Source organism: Eleutherodactylus coqui, chromosome 10 (assembly GCF_035609145.1).
Source record: "Eleutherodactylus coqui strain aEleCoq1 chromosome 10, aEleCoq1.hap1, whole genome shotgun sequence".
NCBI classification, from domain to species: domain Eukaryota; kingdom Metazoa; phylum Chordata; class Amphibia; order Anura; family Eleutherodactylidae; genus Eleutherodactylus; species Eleutherodactylus coqui.
In genome coordinates, this window is record NC_089846.1 from 6,262,965 (window position 1) to 6,284,807 (window position 21,843).

Sequence of the window (21,843 nt, forward strand, 5' to 3'; positions counted from 1 at the left end):
GCTATTCTCGTGGTTGTTGGGGGCGATCAGACATTCCAATTATGGTTTATGGCAAAAGATCTTTAAAAACTATTTAAGAAAACTGGTACAAAAAAATACATAATTTTTTTTTTATTTTCTGAACTGAACAATGCAAAAAAGGTTAAGGTCATTGTATCTCGTATAATGCAATAAAATGAAGGTATCGGCGTGTCATCTAATCCGGGCGAACATTAAAAGCGGATTTAAAAACAAACCTAAAAATACAATTAAAAAATATGTAAGGGCCGCTCCGGGGAAGCCGTTATTCCATCCCTGATTGTCGGTGGCGCTGGGCTTCTATATACCGCACTCACTTTCATGCAGCCATATCTTTCCCCTATATGCTGTACTAGCCATCCCATGATGCATCAGCACTGCCTCACGAGTCCCTTATAGACTTAGGGCCCTTTTACATGGAACTATTAATTAGTCTCCATCAGATTCACTGAGCGCAGGAGGAGATATCATCTGCAGAGATTTCTATGTGCTGAATTCAAATATCACATTTGTTCCGGTTTTCCCGGAAATCGCTGATCTAATTTTTGATAGACGGTTCATTACGTGTTATTGAGCACATGGATCTCTAGACGTATCCTATGATTGATCCTGTCAAGCAGGGCGCTAGAACTGATAGGTAAGGTTGAAGTCTTGTGATTCCGGCATATAAAGGCGGTATTATACACCAATCAGTAAAGGATTAACATCCAATTAATTCCGCAGGCAAGGATACAATAACCTGGACACTAGAGGTAGAAGCCTGTAGAGTTAGAGGACATCCGTCACCCAAACGTGGCCCAGTAACCCAACATACTGTTCTGTGCGCCGTCATAAGGAGCTCAGCGCTGGTCTTTTGCCAGTGTCTCTTATATGAGGATTATAAGTTTCATCCGCGCCATATGCTAATGAGCCCCGGACTGTCCGATGGGCGGTCCCCCACTGCCAGCGGTCCACACTCTCTTCCAGTCTTTTCTACTAAAAACTGCCCACTTTCTTTCTTAGCGACGTCTCTGGCTGCTCCCGCTGGAGACGTCACGTGTTCCACCTCCAATGCGCCTGCGCTGAGCAATCAGGCGCATGCACATAACTCGTACCCAGACCGGACTGACATCACGCGCATGCGCCTTCAGTGCGGTCCAAGAATATTGGAGGTGGAACACATGAGGCCTCCAGCGGGATGACAGTCATTCCATGTAAAAGGGCCCCAAGTACTGGCAGTGCTCAATTCTAGAAACTAGCAGCACTTTATCTGCTGGCTGCCAAGAATTCTCCCGTGACGTTTCATATCTATAACTTATATTCATAGGTTATTTGCAAGTGTGATGAAAGGGTTAATAGCGCTCTTATGTACATCTATTGTAGCGAGAGGATCTCTCAGGAACTTTGATAGCGTCTAAATTCGAGGTTGTATCGCGGGGGGGGGGGGGGTCACATGATTCAGTGTATATAGGTTCCGTACCCAAGAACATCACATTTCCTTCACCCATTTGAGGAGTTGTGGGGTGTAATAGGTGATGATGATGTCGGCGCCTGCAAAAAACAAAAAACACATTAGTTTGTGTGATCTCAAATATCAAAGTGATCTCATAAGAAAAAAAAACCACGGCAGCTTTTTTTCCCTAAAACTGTGCCCCATCTGTCCACAGGTTGTGTGTGGTATTACAACTCAGCCCCCATCACTTCAATGGAACGGTAGTATCAGACAACCCACGGACAGGTGTGGCCATGATTTCTAACCCTGTACAACCGTTTGTTATCCCCCTATTCACAAGATAGAGAATAAATGTCACTAGGGGGCCCCAGCGATTCTGAGAACTGCACCTCCGAATACCCCCGTGACTGGAGCGGTGGGGCACATCCATTCACTGTTACAGGACAGACGGAGACCGTGAAGTACATCGATCCCCACTTATCCCAGAGCAGTGAATGGAGAGGTGGTCAGCGTATGCAGGACATCCTCTGCTCCAGTATCATTGCACAACTAAGCTGAAGCGGCCCTCCGGTTCTGTTGTCACTTTGTCATCATGGGGTACTGAGTGCAGAATGGTGGGGACACAAGGCCATGATATAAACTGTACGAAAGTGTGAAAAAGGGTCTGAAGACTATCTAAACAAATTCTATATTATCTTATTCTCGTGTCCCATTGATCCAACAGTTGATCCAAAATGGCCAATACAACTAGCTAAGGCACACTGTGTGCTGCTCTCTAATAGGCCAGCACTAATAACAAGAGAGGGTATAGCGCCATCTGTAGTCTAACGGTACCAGCGCACTGTGGGGGATTAGGTAGTCTGAAGATTGCGTCGGCCAACAACAGGACTGTGAATCAGTAAATTGATGGGATGGAAGAGCAGAACAAGTGCAGGTAATCTACACCCTCTGGTCCTGGGACAGAAATCAGAAGGGTGCTTTAACGTAAATCTGCAATCAGAAGTCTGGAAAAGCTGGGTGACAGACCCGATGGGGACAGAACGGAGGCCATTTTGGCTGTCACCCAGCTTTTCCAAACAGGCTGAACCCGGGGCTTATATGTAATGCTTTTATTCTATAGGATGCAATAAGCTGCTGGTCATCACTTCTGAACTGACTATTACACTCACCTGCTCTCCCAAATACGTACGTGGTGTAGAGCAGCAACTGAGGTGCAAGTAAAATAGGATGACGGTACTCCCATCCAATCCTTCATGATACAATCTTTATTCTAGACATCAGTCCACTGCATCACCTGCAACGTTTCAACTGGGCACTCATGCTTGACAAAGACTGGAGTGTCCAGTTGAAACGTTGCAGGTGATGCAGTGGACTGATGCCCAAGATAAAGTTTGTATCCTGAAGGATTGGATGTGAGTATCGTCATCCTCTTTTGCTTCCACCCCAGTTGCTGCTCTGCACCACATACGTATTTGGGACGGTATCTCTTGGTTCTTGAAGTCCAGATCCTGCTTTAGAGCGTGCAGCATTGTTTTTCTTTGCTCTCCCAGGAGGGATTGGCCTGTTGTGCCGCTGTTATAACTTTGTTTTTCGTGGGTTGATTTACACTCACCAGCTCTCCTGAATGCAGTCATGGTTTCTAATACTGCAACCTTGAGGTCAAACGCTCCGGCTTGTGCTCCGTGCCATATCATGGCATACTCCCCCGACACATGATACATGGCTAGTGGGAGGTCGGGGTGCTGTAATGTGAAGGTGGAATATAAAGGATATGAAATGTTGCACTCCGGTCATTATTGGAAATACACAAAGCAGGAAAAATGAAATACGACAAATAACCATCTACGAAGGCTGATGTCAAACGAGCGAAAGCACATCTGCGCAATGAGCAACACACATTTGTGCGCACATATGTGCATTTTACAGTACTTTCTGCGTGTACCAGCGTGCTCCAATTCATTGAAATGGCAATTAAGTTCAATATGCACCATTTCTATGGTGAAATGTGCAGGAAAACGGAGCATGCTGCATTTTTTTCTGCCAACGAAGTGTGCGCACAAAATATGCTTAGGTGAACAAAGTCATTGAAATCAATGGGTTCTATGCACTGTGTGTTGCATAAATATATTTACGTGACACCGGCCTTACAGTGAATCTCCAATTTTTATCATCCTGTGATTTTCAGTTCCTCCTCCTACACTGACTAATTTCTTAATAGAGCTTTAGAAAAATGTGAGCTCCAATTTTCTGATAGAGCTCCAAATCCCCTGCATAGCCATAGAGTTCAATGATTAAATTCTGTCTTCCTGCAATTCCCACTAGAGGGAGCTCCCTATGTACTGTGCAATTGTTGACTTCAATGTACTGTATAATCAGTATACAGGGAGCTCCCTCTATTGGTGGCTGCAGGGCAGGCAGAATTATATCCTGGGAACCAGCTCTATGCCTGAGCTCCCTTCAATCACCACAGCTGTGGATGGAGTCCTACCTTGTCCTTAACTTCTCTAACAAGGTCCAAATACGGCATCCCGGGCTTCACCATTAGCATGTCTGCGCCTTCACGTACATCACGGTCCTGTCCAGATGAGAAATCACGGTGAGAACAGTTGTATGTACGAGCCTAAGGAGTCCTTATATGCGGGTGTTCACACCAACATTCGCTTGCAAAACCCTCGGATCCCTGCGCTCAGATCTGACATTATTAGTACGCAGCTTCTCAAACTTTTCTACTACCAGCCAATCCATGGTGATACTGGGGTCTCACCAGGAACCAAATGCCACTGTGGAATACCCATAAAACGCCCTTCTGAGAACATGTCACACATGTCATAGCTACTCCACTCACATGGGGAGTTTGGTGCAGTTCCTGGGATCATTAGAGGTCCCAGTGTTTAGACTACCATCCTGTGGAAAACTTTCCAACATAGCAGAACCCCTTTAATACTCTGCAGCTTGACATAGTGTGGCAAATGGCAAAAGTGCAAGAGAAATCGGGGGGAGGCATGCAGCAGAGCGTTAAAGAATAGCGTTTCTCCTCTTTATATTTGGTCTGTGCTGGCTGGAGGTTTGGGGGAATATGCCTGTAATCAGGAAGACAGACCCCAGATCTAAACACCTAGTGACCCCACTCTGTCTGTGTCCAACCAGGAGCGGCAGCTGTGCCCAGTGTACCTCTCTGCTGCGCTCCTAGTGAGGACCAGGTCTTCAACAACCAATGAGCACACCTCACTTAGCAAAACACTACTGTAGTTTATAAGCCTAAGGCCCGTCCGCAGTGACTTTCGTGCATCCGTTTCATGTATAGACATCTGTAGTGTGTCCTGGCCTGACCGCCGGTCTCAAGACCCGAAGTCCGAACATACCCATGTATGACATTCGTAGTTTGGGTACGGACACCCACAGTCAGGCCGGGACGCACTTCAGATGTCCATACACGAAACGGACGCTGCAAGTCAGTGTGGACAGCCCTCAGTCTTTAAAGAGACCTGAAAAGGAATGAATAATATTGTCCTTACCACCGCCCTGTGGGCCAATCCTCTTGCACCAGGAGGTAACTGGTAACATTTCCGGTCACCGAAGGCAGGTTTGGACTGAGCTGCGTCCCTGCAATTGAGAGGGAGGGGGGGGGTTAATACAAATAATTGACCCCCAAGACAACACTGATGGCATAGGATCGGGGCGGCCATGCTGTCACAGGCAGCTACAGGTTCTCACTTTAGCGATGCCCATTATAAATGGTGTCTTATTAGGTAGCTATGGCGTCTGTGGGACCCCTCTGGCACCAGGCCTCAGATACGACTGCTGCCGCTGCAGCCCCTTTAGTTACATCCTGTCCCTATGACATTCTGAAGTCGGCATCACGTGCCCCTTGACCACCGCTGTAATTACCATTGTAGCTTCTGTTCCCCTATGTGCCAAGACAGGCCCCAAATTAACGCTTCCATCCCTGATCTGAAGTAATTAGACTGCACGCCATCCGCCCTCTGACCATCCCTGGAGATACGTTGCCATATTGCTCAGCTGCCCTGGGGGGGGTGGTTCTCCTCTCAGGTCCCCCCCTCTGGTGCAGGGTGGAGAGCAATGTTGGGCCATCTATGCATTACAAGAACAGCCATTAGTTTGTATGGTCACCAAATACGGTGGCTTTCTATAAGCCGTTCGTCTGAGGTTTTGGGATCACCCAGTGGCGAGACAAGCCCTTTATAGCTGGCACAGATCACCGCCAGTAACCTCTCTCTTCTACAGCAATATAAAGCCCAGCAGGCGCAGCTCGGACATCAGCTAGTCACGGTAGCCAAAATGAATGCACTTGCAAACAGCAGTGAACGTAGAGAAGAGACTCCCTACGGGGCGCCGTCCTGAAATAACATCCCCATTGGACAATCGTAGCCAATCCTCTACATAGAGAATAGTTTTTACTATAAGCTGTGCTGCTCCTAATCATCTCACCTGCACCCTGGACTACAGAGCTGCGGCGCAGCGACACGCCACCCCGAATACCCGACCATCTAACACTTACCTGAACGGACCGTAGAAGCAGGAGGCAAATTTTGCACTATAACTCAAAACCGAAACCTGGGGAAATAAGATTATACGGCGTTAATAAATGTGAATCCCCTCTGAAGAGGCTGCTACACGCCGCATTAATATTGACTGAACACACAGATTGCAGAGGGATCCGCCAACTGTCTCATGTGTCTCCCTGTCACCAGATGTGGGGAGAGAAGGACGGGCGGTCGGACCTCAACATGCTTTGTGTTTTCAACCAAATAAACCACTTTTAAAATCTTCTGGCAGAAGCTTAACCCCTTAGTGACGGCCCAATAGTATTTTTATGTCCTGCCATTGCAGGACATGTATGGAGGGAGATAGCACTGCTATCCATACATCGCAGGTGTCAGCTGTTTATTACAGCTGACACCTGCGGGTAACTGCCCCAACACACCATGTCGCCGATCGGGCTGTTAACTCTTCAAATGCCCGTCAGAATGCCCCCGCGGTGAGATCGGGGGGCTGTGCGGGTTTCATGGCAGCTGGGGGCCTTCTGAATAGCCCCGTGGGGTGGCTTGACAGGCCGCCTTGTCAGAATGCAGTATGATATAATGCTATAGCATTACCTCATACTGCAGGAGTGATCAAAGAAAACGTTGGTTGTGGTCCCGCCTGGAGACTAAAAGAAAATGTAAAAATAAAAAGTTTTTTTTAAAAAAAACAAAAAAACAGTAAAAGTAATAAAAGTCCAAAAAAAAGTAAAAAACCCTTTTGCCATACTTACAATAAAATAATCTAAATAATAAAGCTAAAATACGTATTTGGCATCACTGCATAAGTAAAAGTCCGATCTGTCAAAGAAACGCATTATTTACCCCGCAAGGTGAATGTCATCTGAGAAAAAAAAAAGAACGCCAGAAATGCACTTTTTTTGGTCACCCTGTCTCCAAGAAAAAAATGTCATAAAAAGCAATCAAAAAGTTGTATGTATTCAAAAACGGTACCAACGGAAATGACAGGAAGTACCGCACAAAATGAGCCCCGGGCAACTATGTTAAGGAAAAATTAAAAACTTATTGTGTGCAGAAAATGGAGACAGAATAATTCAAAGAAATTAAATATCTTTAAAAAAAAAACAAAACAAAACAAATACATACGTTTGGCATCGTAGTAATCGCACCGACCCATAGAATAAGGTCATTGGGTTATTTTTGTTGCTGTTTGAAACAAGACGCACTGAAAGATGGCAGAATGTGGGTTTTTTTTCCATTTCTCTCCACTTAGAATTTTTTAAAAGTTTTTCAGTACATTATATGATATATTAAATAGCACCATTGTAGAATACAACTCGTCCCGCAAAAAACGACGAGCCCTCATACAGCGATGGATAAATAAAGGAGTTATGATTTTTTAAAAGGGAGGAGAAAAAAACGAAAATGGAAAAAAAACCCAAAGTCCTAAGGGGTTACTGGACTTGTAGAGGGTCCGATGATCAGGCAAGAGCATTCAAATAGGTTTCCTTTTGCCTGATCATCAGAACATGTAAAAGCGCAAATAATCAGCTGATGAACGAGAACATGCTCATTTATCGGCTGATCTGCTCGATGTAAAGCGGCAGATGCGAGTCCGTCTGATGACAGCTCCATGGGGCAAATGATTGTCAGAGTCTGAAGCGGCCCGTGTAAAGGCCCAGTAGGCGAGCGCCGATCTTGTGGATCAAATTGCTCCATCTAAAACAAACCATACCCCACTCAGGCATGGATAGAACGGGGAAGGGGCAGGTTGGTCAAGACAAAAGTTAGCCAAATGCTCATTCATCCGACAGCCTCCAACAGCTACCCGAAGGCACTTAAACTGGCTGTAAGTTCACACAGTGTAAACCTGCATGTATTCGGCGAGAATCCGTATCATACTTCATATCACAGAACTGAAATCCACATCGCAAATAGAGGGGGGAAAAAGTAGGCCACCTCCACTTATTGACACGGTTTCTATGTGGAAGCTGCGCCAGGTAACAAGGTGTGGCGCAGCATGCTGCTAATCCATGGCAGAGATCCAAGGGTCCGTCTCAGATCTCAACCATGGATTCCACAGCAAAATAAAAACAAAAACAATAAGAACTGTGACCCTTAAAGAGGCCATCCCGAGATACGAAGGAAGACTCTGCTCTGTCCAGCTACAGCACCACTCTTGCCCTTAAGCTGCGTAAGGCATTGCAAGACATTCCTGATGTGCATTACCAGTTGTAGCCTATAGACAGGAGAGGCGCAATTTTGGAAAAACCCAAGGTTTTCCTTCTTGTCGCATAAAAACCTCATTCACCGTTATCTGGACACCGAACGCGTCTGATTACTTGTTCTGAGCAACTCCCATGGGATTTCCACTCTTCGCACAGACTCACCCGATTGCCAAAGTCGTTGGATATTAAAGCCTTCTTAATGGCCCCAATTCTCCCATCCATCATGTCGGAGGGCGCGACCACATGACACCCTGCAGTACAGAGCAATGCATGGAGTCCAGGAATACAGCAAGGTGGTAAATAAAAGCTATAAACTCCTGTACTCTACCTGCACGCGCGTACGCCAGAGCTACCTCCGCTAGTCGCTGACAGCTGGCCTCGTTCTGAATGCTGCCATCTTCTCGTAGGAGTCCTACAGGAACACAGAGCAGGTCAATTACATGGCAGCAACCGTAATACCACCCACAAACAATGTAGCTGGAGACCCCCTGGGCATCTAATACAGCTGCTGGCGCTTGGGGGCTGCACAGGATTATATAAACATGGCTGCGTTGCTCCACAAATAGCGCCACCCCTGTAAATGGGTTGCATTTGGTTGTGCAGGTCAGCTGCACTGACGTGAATGAGGGCAAGCTGCAATACCAGACACAACCATTGGACAGGTGTGGCGCTGCTGTTGGAAGAAATTGGCCATTTTTTTTTAATCCTAGGCAAATCTATAATCCCTTTACCTATAAGAGCGTACATGTACGTCCTCAGGGGGGGCCGGGCTTGTATGGACTGAGGTAATCCAGCTTCATACATAGCAGCTGTTGGTTGTTTTTGACAGCTGACACCCACCTGCAACAGCCCCAAACAGTGCTCACGCTAATTGCGGCTGTTAACCCTTTAAATGCCACAAAGTCTGAAAACAGCATTTAAATGTCCCGATCAGCATTTGTGTGGGTCCCAAAAGACCCCCTAGCACTGAGATTGTGAGGGGCCGTTCGGTAGTTATGGCAGCGTGGGGCCCTCTGAAGACTCCCCAGGGCTGCCATGAATGATTGCCTATTAATGCATGCTTGTGGCATGACTTAATAAACCATCTGTCAGAATACAGTATAATGCAAAACTATAGTATTCCATTATACTCTATGACCAATCAAACAATCGCAAGCTCAAGTCTCCTATAGGAGCGAAAAAAAGTCAAAGGTTTGTTATTATTGAAAAAATAAAGATGATCATTAAGATTTGCCCCTCCCCCCCCAATTGTTTTCAACGTTAAAAAAAACAAAAAAACAAAACTGTTTGGTACCGCCCCATCCATATAAGTCCAATCTATCAAAGTGAACGCAACGATAATCGCTCAAAAGATGTCGCTCAAGCGTCTTTTGAACGATCATCGTTGTCATTTACAGCGCAAGATGAGCGATCACCTTGCACTGCCAGCGGAGGATGCAGAAGATAAGCGGGGTGTCCCCGCTTGTCTTCTGCATCCAGCGTTTCCTTTGATCCGAGCGCCCGGCTGTTATACAACCCGGTGCTCGGAGCGGAGGATGCAGAAGAAAAGCGGGGTGTCCCCGCTTGTGTTCTGCATCCAGATATTTCTGCACAGAGCGCCCAGCTATTATACAGCCGAGCGCTCCATGCCGGGTATGGAGAACACAGTTGGACCGCTCTGTTCTTTATACTCATCCTATCATCAGGGAGCAGGATGAAACAATAGTATCAGCTGTATCCCGCTGTGAATCCCTGATAAGGCTCATCGTCAGCACGCTGAAAGACAACGATGAGCAACGGGATAACGAAAACTGCCGGATGTTAGCGCAGCTACACAACGATTATCGCTCAAAAGACGGCTTTTGAGCGAATTATGAGCAATAATCGTTGTGTCTAAATGGGCCGTAACGCATTATATCCCAAATGGTGACCCTCGTCAGAATAACAAACACTCAAATCAGAAAAGTGTAATAGAAAGCGATCAAAAACTGACATTCACTCCAAAATGGTACCAAAAGAAACCTCAGAGCATTCCGGAAAAAAAAAAAAAATGACCCCGCGCCCAGCAGCCTCCATGGCAACATGGGAAAAAAATTATGTGAGTCTGAAGATGCCGACAGCAGATAAATAAATATTTATAATATAAATAGCGTATTTCCGTGCACATTTGCGTAATCGACCTTGTTTTTTTGCAAGCAGCTGTATTTTATGTGCACATCGCGAGCAGCTGGGCAATTCACTACGTGTTATTTTTGTGCACAATAATCACGAAAAAGAACAAGCTGCATTTTTTTTTTTTTTGCACCAACAAAAGCCGCTCATGTGAACAAACCCACTGAAATCAATGCGCTCTATTCCCTGCGTATTGCACGCACGTGTAATATGTACTGCAAATGCGTTTGTGTAAATAAACCCATAAACCGCTACGGCAATGAAAAATAAAGGCGCTATGATTTTTTAAAGTGGGGAGGAAAAATAAACAAAAAACACAGCGTCATTAAGGGGTTAAGCGACTCACCGCAGTGTCCATGCGACGTGTAGGGACACAGGCACACGTCACACGCTATGAGCAGCTGGGGAAAGAGGCTGCGGATCTTCCGGATAGCCAGGATTGCTGGGGTGTCGTCTGCATCCGCCGCTGATCCTCGATCGTCCTGGGAATGGAAGAGACCGGAGTGTGATTGGTGGCCATTGGACCGCTGGGACCTCCCCTAATCTATAGAACAATGGAGCCCCGATAGTAGGCGGCCATAGTGCACGGCGCTGGAACCGCACTCCTTCATACACTACAATGTGGCGGAGCTAGAATCCTACATCCACGCGTTTCGCTATAACCTGTGTGGCAACCAATATGGCCGTCATCCAGCCCCTGCGATCACCCAGATCCTCCAAACTCCTAGTTATGCAGTGCAATATCTCCTCCCCTCCTTAACGCTGCATGCGGCAGGGCTCACACAACCGTGTCGGTACAGCGTATTCCGCGCACGTAATACGTTGTAGCAATCTGCCCTAGGCGGCCATGTTACCGCTCACGGGACTTGCATGAAATACATGCACAAAAAAAAATCTCAGCATGTTCTATCTTGGCGCATATGATGCCCACATACATGCCAACATAGTAGATGGCAATGGTTGGCATGCACTCAGTACACAATGTCATTGTGTACTGGCTGCCAGCCACACCTGTTTCTCTCACAGCCTGCGAGATACGGTCATGCGAACCCGGCCCAACAAGGTAGGTCGAAGATGTCATTCAGATCTTTAAACCAGCAAGTTATAGGATGTTGATCTCAGTTACCTTTGTCACTTTGCTCGGGACACCAAAGATCAACACGCACTTCAGACCATCCTCCACCAGGGGGCGCAGCAAAGACTCCAGCTTGTTCACTCCATATCTGAAGAAGCAAATGCAAAAATTGCTTACCCCCCCTGTATTCCAGGGCACGTGTCATGTCCACTCTGCGGCTGACTGAGGGCAGTAGTATTACTGTGCAGCACTGGGTGGCGGTTGTATATCAGAACCAAACAGCCGGGCTGTGGAGGTCTTATCTGGAAGGGGTGCCGGGAGGGAGCAGTGTGCACACTCAGCAGATATCAGGGCAAGAATACTGATCCTGCCCTACTGAGCTTATAGTCACAGTCAATACAAGTATAATAAGGGGTTTTCCCTTTTACATGTGACAATAGAGCTCTGCGGACCCCATTAGGGGTCATGGGGTCTGGTAATGCAATAGATCAATCTAGGCACCCTTCCATTACTGAGAATTCTAGTACAACGTTACACTGAGAAAGGCCGCTGACTTCAAGGTCATATTACTTTACTTAACCCATAATATACTCCAGAGCTGCACTCTCTATGAACATCTATTACTGACCCTGAGTTACATCCTGTATTATACCCCAGAGCTGCACTCAGCATTCTGCTGGTGAAGTCACTGTGTACATACATTACGTATCCAGTACTGCTCCTGAGTTACATCCTATATTATACCCCAGAGCTGCACTCAGTATTCTGCTGGTGGAGTCACTGTGTACATACATTACTTATCCTGTACTGATCCTGAGTTACATCCAGTATTATACTCCAGAGCTGCACTCACTATTCTGCTGGTGGAGTCACTGTGTACATACATTACTTATCCTGTACTGATCCTGAGTTACATCCTGTATTATACTCCAGAGCTGCACTCACTATTCTGCTGGTGGAATCACTGTACATACATTACTTATCCTGTACTGATCCTGAGTTACATCCTGTATTATACCCCAGAGCTGCACTCACTATTCTGCTGGTGGAGTCACTGTACATACATTACTTATCCTGTACTGATCCTGAGTTACATCCTGTATTATACCCCAGAGCTGCACTCACTATTCTGCTGATGGAGTCACTGTGTACATACATTACTTATCCTGTACAGACCCTGAGTTATATCATGTATTATACTTCAGAGCTGCACTCACTATTCTGCTGGTGGAGTCACTGTGTACATACATTACTTATCCTGTACTGATCCTGAGTTATACTCCAGAGCTGCGCTCTCTATTCTGCTGGTGACGTCACTGTGTACATACATTACTTATCCTGTACTGATCCTGAGTTACATCCTGTATTATACTCCAGAGCTGCACTCACTATTCTGCTGGTGGAGTCACTGTGTACATACATTACTTATCCTGTACTGATCCTGAGTTACATCCTGTATTATACCCCAGAGCTGCACTCACTATTCTGCTGGTGGAGTCACTGTGTACATACATTACTTATCCTGTACTGACCCTGAGTTACATCCTGTATTATACTCCAGAGCTGCACTCACTATTCTGCTGGTGGAGTCACTTTGCACATACATTACTTATCCTGTACTGCTCCTGAGTTATATCCAGTATTATACTCCAGAGCTGCACTCACTATTCTGCTGGTGTAGTCACTGTGTACATACATTACTTATCCTGTACTGATCCTGAGTTACATCCAGTATTATACCCCAGAGCTGCACTCACTATTCTGCTGCTGGAGTCACTGTGTACATACATTACTTATCCTGTACTGACCCTGAGTTACATCCTGTATTATACTCCAGAGCTGCACTCACTATTCTGCTGCTGGAGTCACTGTGTACATACATTACTTATCCTGTACTGATCCTGAGTTACATCCTGTATTATACTCCAGAGCTGCACTCACTATTCTGCTGGTGGAGTCACTGTGTACATACATTACTTATCCTGTACTGATCCTGAGTTACATCCTGTATTATACCCCAGAGCTACACTCACTATTCAACTTGCTGTTATTGGAAACAGTCAGCAGGTGTGTATACAGACACCCTGTAGCAGCCTGGCTGTAGTCCTATAATACAGGTGTCATCTGGCTTCCCTTCCATCATATTACTATACAGTTTCTGGCACAAAGTCAACGTTTTCCAAATTGCAAATGACTAGAAATCTAATTTGGGCTGTTCCTCTGTTATTCCTCCTGGAAATCTATGAGTAAAGGGGGGGGTCACTACACAGCTGCACACTGTAACCCCTGACTGCATAGTGGAGCAGGGAAACTATAGTGACAAGGGAAATGGTAACAGAGTTGTCAACTATTCATACATTTCCAGGAGGAATAACGGAGGGACGGCACGAGGCACCTTCTAAGAAAGTAAGCTCTAGAACTGAAACATACATCTCAGGAGACGGACGGGTCCTCTTTACATGCAGCTTAGTGCCACGTTACTAGTCAGCGACTACTCACCTGGCTTGTCCCGGCAGACTGTTGATGGGTTCTACGGCATCAGGAGCATCTCTGTAATATAAATATATAATAATGCATAAAAGCAGAAGTTACGCACAGCGGTGGGACGGCCGGGCGTCACTCACGTGATGAAGATGGGGTACATGAGATTGGAGGCATTGAGGCTGGTCGCCGCGGACTGCCAGGCCCGGAGGACGGGGTGGAAGTATCCGCTGTGCAGTATGGAGTCCGCCTGCATTCTGTCTGTAAGAGAGCTGTGAACCGGATACGAGAAAGATGATGAATTGTTCATTGTTCATCAGAGCTGTATAAATAAAGTTTCTTTCTTTCCCTGCAGGGTGCTGGTTGCTACGGACGACCACTCTGCTCTAGCTGAGGCCTAGAAAGCAGATCCTGTCACCACTTCAATAAACTTTATTTATACACTCCTGCAATGAACAACATTCACATACAGATGATTCTCCACACCGAGGAGGAAGGATGGGAAGTTTATACCCCCCGGCTCAAAACATATATATAAGGGGGAACGCTAACCCTAAAATACAGGAACTCATTCATGAGGGACCCCTTATACACATTTGGCGCAGTAGGACACGCCACACAAGTCTCCTTCACGCAACATGGCCATCGCTTCTCCACCCAGGAATACATGGGTTAATCCCAACCCCCCTCTAACCAAAATTAAGTTGTGGTTGCAAAATTTTAGAAGGCAAAGTGCGCCCGTCCGCCCGCTCACCACCCGCCGCTGCCAGCCTCAACAAGTGCTGCTGAACCTGCTCCATTTGGAAAGATTACAAGTGATGTTCAAAGGCGCCTATGGGGCGAGCGGGCGGGTGAGCAGGCGGGCGGGTGAGCGGGTGGGCGGGTGAGCGGGCGGGTGAGCAGGCGGGCGGGCGAGCGGGTGGGGGCGCTGCTCAGTAGGTCTGCCAACAGAAGCAGCAGGAAGATAAGAGAAAGGCTGAGCGGGGGGAATCGTGGTAACAGGCGCGGCGAGGGGATTCGGGTCCTAATGATGAATAGTCAAAATAGAAACCTTATTATGAAATGAACGGATAAGAATGGCGCTGATGCCCGGGCTCCAGGGTTCACTTACTTACAAAATCCCCATGGCCTGCACTGAAGTGGGACACGCTGCGGGCGTATACACGCATGAAGACTAACACAGGCGTGAGCGGCCCGGTAGAAATCAGCGGGCTTTCAGCACTGTGTAATACGCGGGCGACATACGCCCGTGTGAGCGAGCCCTACGTGTCCAGCTGAGCGCAGGAGTACACACACCCCAAGCTACAGGACACGAGCAGGAGAGACCGCGCCGTCACGGAAAGCAAGAGGAACCGATCAGGTCAGTTTTCATCAAAAACTGCTTTCCGCGCGGCGCTGAGTGTTACGCAGTCTTTGACGAAAACCGGTACCGGTTCCCCCCACCCCACCGCTCTTGTAGGTGCGAACGAGCGATCAGCGATAACTCAGGTGAAAACAAAAAGTTAAAAAAATTAAAAGGTTTTTTTTTTTTAATGGCCACTTCATGAAGGGGTTAAAGGGTAACCAAGCTTTGAGAAGCCGTCGGACAAGTTGGAGACTCAGAGGTTTAGACCGCTGCCGTCCGGTTGTGGAACATGGCACCCATGGAGAAAAAAGAAATGAAGCCAGCGCTGCGCCACTTCAGGGGCGATCACTGGGGGGCGCAGTCCTCAGAGCCGACTGTGTCAGCTGAACCCCCCTACAACATCAGAAGGTGTCTGGAGGTTTAGCTACACTTTATCACCCGCACACCCCGGCGGTGGATACAATGTGCACCTCGCCCATCCTGAGTGAACGCACCCTATACTATATGTACGTTTCCCAGGGGATTATGGGTCGCCAACTGCCCCCCCAACCACACTATATGATACAATGTAGATGAATACAGCAGAAAGCCCCAGCAAGGCAAGATCCCTGTGCATGACAGTCACCACAAGTCCCAGCAGCAACCCGCTCACTCACCGTCACCCTGCAGCTCACACTGTCCTCTGCCAGCACTCCTCACATGTTACCAGCACACTTCCTGCTACACGCCCCTCATTACCATAAACCACACCCCATCTACTCACTGCTGACACCCAGTGGACAAGCTTGTTTATTGCAACTCAACATCAGCAAGTAGCAGTAAATACCTACATATACTACGGTGACCAGGTGTAGAGCCGACAACGGGGTCTGGTGGTGGGATGTCACCAGGTGTAGAGCCGACAACGGGGTCTGGTGGGGGGATGTCACCAGGTGTAGAGCCGACAACGGGGTCTGGTGGGGGGATGTCACCAGGTGTAGAGCCGACAACGGGGTCTGGTGGGGGGATGTCACCAGGTGTAGAGCTGACAGCGGGGTCTGGTGGGGGGATGTCACCAGGTGTAGAGCTGACAACAGGGTCTGGTGGGGGGATGTCACCAGGTGTAGAGCCGTCAACGGGGTCTGGCAGTGCGATGTCACCAGATGTAGAGCCGACAACGGGGTCTGTTGGGGGGGATGTCACCAGGTGTAGAGCTGACAACAGGGTCTGGTGGGGGGATGTCACCAGGTGTAGAGCCGACAACGGGGTCTGGTGGTGGGATGTCACCAGGTGTAGAGCCGACAACGGGGTCTGGTGGGGGGATGTCACCAGGTGTAGAGCCGACAACGGGGTCTGGTGGGGGGATGTCACCAGGTGTAGAGCTGACAGCGGGGTCTGGTGGGGGGATGTCACCAGGTGTAGAGCTGACAACGGGGTCTGGTGGGGGGATGTCACCAGGTGTAGAGCTGACAACAGGGTCTGGTGGGGGGATGTCACCAGGTGTAGAGCCGTCAACGGGGTCTGGCAGTGCGATGTCACCAGATGTAGAGCCGACAACGGGGTCTGTTGGGGGGGATGTCACCAGGTGTAGAGCTGACAACAGGGTCTGGTGGGGGGATGTCACCAGGTGTAGAGCTGACAATGGGGTCTAGTGGTGGGATGTCACCAGGTGGAGAGCTGACAACGGGGTCAGGTGGTGGGATGTCACCAGGTGTAGAGCCGTCAACGGGGTCTGGCAGTGCGATGTCACCAGATGTAGAGCCGACAACGGGGTCTGGCAGTGCGATGTCACCAGATGTAGAGCCGACAACGGGGTCTGGCAGTGCGATGTCACCAGATGTAGAGCCGACAACGGGGTCTGTTGGGGGGGGATGTCACCAGGTGTAGAGCTGACAACAGGGTCTGGTGGGGGGATGTCACCAGGTGTAGAGCTGACAATGGGGTCTAGTGGTGGGATGTCTCCAGGTGGAGAGCTGACAACGGGGTCTGGTGGCGGGATGTCACCAGGTGTAGAGCTGACAACAGGGTCTGGTGGGGGGATGTCACCAGGTGTAGAGCTGACAACGGGGTCTGGTGGGGGGATGTCACAAGGTATAGAGCTGACAACGGGGTCTGGTGGGGGGATGTCACAAGGTGTAGAGCTGACAACGGGGTCTGGCAGTGCAATGTCACCAGATGTAGAGCCGACAACGGGGTCTGGTGAGGGGATGTCACCAGGTGTAGAGCTGACAATGGGGTCTGGCGGTGAGATGTCACCAGATGTAGAGCCGACAACAGGGTCTGGTGAGGGGATGTCACCAGGTGTAGAGCTGACAACAGGGTCTGGTGGGGGGATGTCACCAGGTGTAGAGCCGGCAACGGGGTCAGGCAGTGCGATGTCACCAGATGTAGAGCCGACAACGGGGTCTGGTGGGGGGATGTCACCAGGTGTAGAGCCGTCAACGGGGTCTGGCAGTGCGATGTCACCAGATGTAGAGACGACAACGGGGTCTGTTGGGGGGGATGTCACCAGGTGTAGAGCTGACAACTGGGTCTGGTGGGGGGATGTCACCAGGTGTAGAGCTGACAACAGGGTCTGGTGGGGGGATGTCACCAGGTGTAGAGCTGACAATGGGGTCTAGTGGTGGGATGTCACCAGGTGGAGAGCTGACAACGGGGTCTGGTGGTGGGATGTCACCAGGTGGAGAGCTGACAACGGGGTCTGGTGGGGGGATGTCACCAGGTGTAGAGCCGACAACAGGGGCTGGCGCGTGGATGTCACCAGGTGGAGAGCTGACAACAGGGTCTTGTGGGGGGATGTCACCAGGTGTAGAGCTGAGAACGGGGTCGAGTGGTGGGATGTCACCAGGTGTAGCGCTGACAATGGGGTCTGGTGGGGGGATGTCAATAGGTGTAGCGCTGATAACTGGGTCTAGTGGTAGGATATCACCAGGTGTAGAGCTGACACCAGGGTCTCGGGGTGGGATGTCACCAGGTGTACAGCCGACAACGGGGTCTGGTGATGGGATGTCACCGTGTGCAGAGCTGGCAATGGAGTCTGGTGGTGGGGGCATGTCATCAGGTGTAGAGCTGACAAGGGGTTTTGTGGTGGAATGCCACCAGGTGTAAAGCTGCCAATGGGGTCTGGTGGGGGGGGATGTCACTAGCTGTAGAGCTGACAATGGGGTCTTCTGGGGGGATGCCACCAACAAATCAGTATGGACATTGCAGCTTCTGGACCTTCCAGAGTCCCCTCTTGGCCATGTTATTAGGAGATGGAAGCCATCCAGTTTGTGTGGTGCTGCCCTATTCAGGGAGACCTCGTAAACTGACAGAACGTGGACAACAAAGCCTTGTAGGAGCTGTGAAGACATCACACACATCGTCTGCCCTCGCTCAGCGGGTCTCACAGGACATTGGGACATCCATTAGCACCAGAACCTCCGTAGGGAACGGCATGTGAAGGGTTACCATGGACGAGCAGCTGCACACAACATCACAGCAGTGACTGCACAGCGGCGCCTGCGATGGGGCTCGGAGCGACGGACTGTAAGTGAGTGGAAGCAAGTGTTGTGGAGCGCAAAATCACAGAACACCATCTTCCGATCAGCTGGCGGCACTTGGGTGTGACGTATCAATGCGCCCATCACACTCATCATCCCATCATCCCACCATTAGTATCTGAAGCTCCTGGAGGAATGGAGACAAATCCCTGCACACATCTATGGGGATCTGGTGGGAAGTGTCCGCGGAGGGGGGCTGCAGTCATGGAAGCCAAAGGCGGCCAACACCGGATGGGAAGAAAATCCAATTTCACCCCCTTCTCTGTGGCCAACACTTCTGTCAGCATAATCTATATCTGCTTACCCCGCAGTCAGCCGCTGCCACACATTCTCTCGCGGTTATTACTTATTACGGCTCCACCGCCGGTGTTGTACTAAATGGCGCTGCAGTAATCGCACCAATCTGGCCGCTGGAGCAGTTTCAGCAGATGACAAAACAGTTTGGCTCCATTCACATCTGCATCTCCGCTCATGGCCTCCGGCACAAACGTGTCTCCAAGCCTCTGATGAAATTGCGTCGCGCGTTTCACTACATCCAGGAGTGTTGGGAGGCAGGATGAAGCGGATGGAGCAGTTTCTAGTCAGGGCGGTCCGGTGCGGACTGCGTCAGTCACAGGACAGATCTGTTCTCTATAGGGATTCCGTTTTTCTGCTCCCATGGCGGAAACCCAAACGCAGGACGATAACGGACCCGAACGCATGAGACGAAGCGTTACGAAGCACGATGGCCAAAGCCGACTGGCAGCTCCTGTGGTCACTAAGAGCTCCGTGTGGCAGATCAGCCAACAGCTGGCGCACTACAAACCCCAGCACATCTGGGACCGCAGCTCCTCTATCCACATTAGGGAATTGCAGTACAAGCGATTTCCTTCCTCTGTATCCTAGCCAAAATGGTGTCCATTTGACGCAGCGTCCTCCTCAGGCGCCAATGCCACGGTGCGATCACGAGTGGAGAGCGGTTCCTCCTACTGTTACTAGACACAACATGGACGGGGGCTGTGGGGGCGGCCATCTTGGTTGTCATCCAGCTGTCCAAGCACTAACAGAGCAGGAGCTGGGAGCGCCGCGCTGTTGGCCGTCCTCCCACTTCCATCTTCGCCATAACGGCTCATTAATCATATTGTTCCCTTTAACAACTTCAGAACGGAGAATGTGAGGAATCTGCTGACAGATTTCGCATCAAAGCTGCATTTGGCGCACTTGAGTGGATGTGAACGCAGCCGCTGCCCCGGGAGGAGCTGTCACACCGCATCAGGACGGGCGGCTGGTCACATTATACACGGGCAGCTGCAGATACCGGACTATAAGATGTGGGACCATCCCAGGCGGACGCCATCGCCCTGCGCGCCCACACCTGACAGACGCTGTGGAAAACGCTAATGAAGGCGCCACCGCTGCTGCGTCTTGGGTCTCTCACCTTTGCAGAAAATCAGTTAAAAAGACCAAAATAAGCCAAAAAAGGGAATGAAACGGCACAAATATGCAGCAAGTTATGTACATGACATTTGTATTCACTGCGCACGGGGGGGGGGGGGGCTATTACTTTTTGTTTTTTTGCACACATGAAATTAAAAAAAAAAAAAAAACCCGCCCTGCGCACATGTGGAGCCCGCCCAGAACACGCAGCATCTCGGTCTATGAACAAGCTGCGTAATCACGGATTTAACCCCCCCCCCCGTGAATGAGCCCTTGGCTTGTATTTACATGGGTAAGTGCGATGTCCATCCGAGAAACGCCAACTGATATAACAATCGCCATTTTCACTGAGGGACCAGCGAACAAAATCGTTTTGTTTTTTTTTCCAAATCAAAAAAATTGCTAAAAACAAAAAAAAAAAAAAAATATTGCACCTACGGGTCCACGCATCACGCTCGGAGCGACAAATGTATTTATACACACGAGCCTCACAATACACTCATTTCATAGGACCTCCATATGCCAGAGGCAAACCTACAGCGGATGAAAGCAGCAAAGCGCAGCGTAAAAGACCAAAAAGTCGCAATTTTGGTTCATGAGCCAAAACTGCAACTTCTGTACATCAGAAATCCAAAAAAAGATGAGGGCGTTCAGGCGTTCCATCCGCGCGTCTCGTCCTACGTCTGAACTGCCAAAAGCGGGATGAGGACCCTGGAAGCTCTCTGGGCCAACTGGTCTCTGTTAGCAGGTTTAGGAACATGGTGGACTTTATGATCGTGGGGGTCTGACTGCTGGGACCCCCACAAGGAGGGTCCTGGTGGTCCCTGCATGAATGGCGCAGAGGATGCAGACGCACATCACCGCTTCAGTCATGTCAAGGACAGTGCTGGAAATTGCGGATTACAAGCATGCAGGTGGGCAGCAGCAGCCGGACCCCCACCGCCTGTGGATCTTGGTGCACCCCTTTACCGCCTGTAGATCTCTTGTTTTATAGCGCTTTGTGCAGCACAGAGAAGATCTCGCCAAAGTCTGCGCACGGATTTTGAGCGCAGGATCCACTCACCGCGACACAACATATTCTGCGGTGAAGATAGACGCCATTTCCACAACAATTTGAGATTTCAGAGGATTTCAATATTTGCCCTCGCTGCGGAGCTTGTGCGATAACCACAGCGGTGCCGCGATACGTGAACGCACCCCAACATCTGCCTACCTGTCCTTTGTCCTGGGACAGCGGCTGTGACCAGGTAGACCGCACACTTCCTTGTTAGGGAGCACACTAGGAGTAAGGGCGCCTTTACAAATTTAGTGAGGATGCCCAACATGATGCCCCAGCGATGATCATCCATAGAAGGTACGTTTGTGGGAACCCCTTCTTCTCACACGGGGCGTTCATTTACATCCGGGGGGCAGGAAGGGGTTAAATGCTTAAACAAGAGGGGACTTCAGCAAAGTGTCTAACAAGAGGCCTCATCTAAATTTATATTGCCTAAATTATGGGCTGCAATAACTCCGCCCCGTGGATCATTTCTATATTGTAAGACCTCTGCATGCTGACAGGGAATGGAAACACATTCTTATTACTGCCATCCAGATGAAAGCTCTCCAGCCGAACAGCACGTCACCTGCCCCCCGGGACCCTTATAACACCCATTGTGTGGGGGGTCTTACTCT

General features: G+C 49.2%; 1 protein-coding gene across 1 annotated transcript; it reads right to left on the minus strand.

The window, feature by feature from the left end:
- Window positions 1–96: 96 nt before the first annotated feature.
- On the minus strand, window positions 97–15,980 carry ALAD (aminolevulinate dehydratase). Its single transcript, XM_066580111.1, has 12 exons — window positions 15,889–15,980; window positions 14,031–14,159; window positions 13,906–13,956; window positions 11,458–11,554; window positions 10,678–10,813; window positions 8,509–8,592; window positions 8,343–8,431; window positions 5,970–6,025; window positions 4,966–5,053; window positions 3,939–4,025; window positions 3,063–3,192; window positions 97–1,548 (listed from the first exon to the last, which is right to left on the minus strand). Exons 2-12 carry the CDS (start codon window positions 14,141–14,143, stop codon window positions 1,487–1,489), a joined length of 993 nt encoding a protein of 330 aa, XP_066436208.1. The 5' UTR covers window positions 14,144–14,159; window positions 15,889–15,980; the 3' UTR covers window positions 97–1,486.
- Between the last annotated feature and the right edge of the window lie 5,863 nt (window positions 15,981–21,843).

Bases quoted from the DNA above. Each gene is read 5' to 3' on its own strand.
- ALAD (XM_066580111.1), bottom strand. From the start codon at position 14,143: ATGCAGGCGGACTCCATACTGCACAGCGGATACTTCCACCCCGTCCTC. The intron at 8,593-10,677 runs GTGAGTCGCTTA...GTGTTCCTGTAG, and splicing joins CACGTCGCATGGACACTGCG to GACTCCTACGAGAAGATGGC. The intron at 1,549-3,062 runs GTGAGTGTAAAT...TGTTTTTTGCAG, and splicing joins GACTGCATTCAGGAGAGCTG to GCGCCGACATCATCATCACC.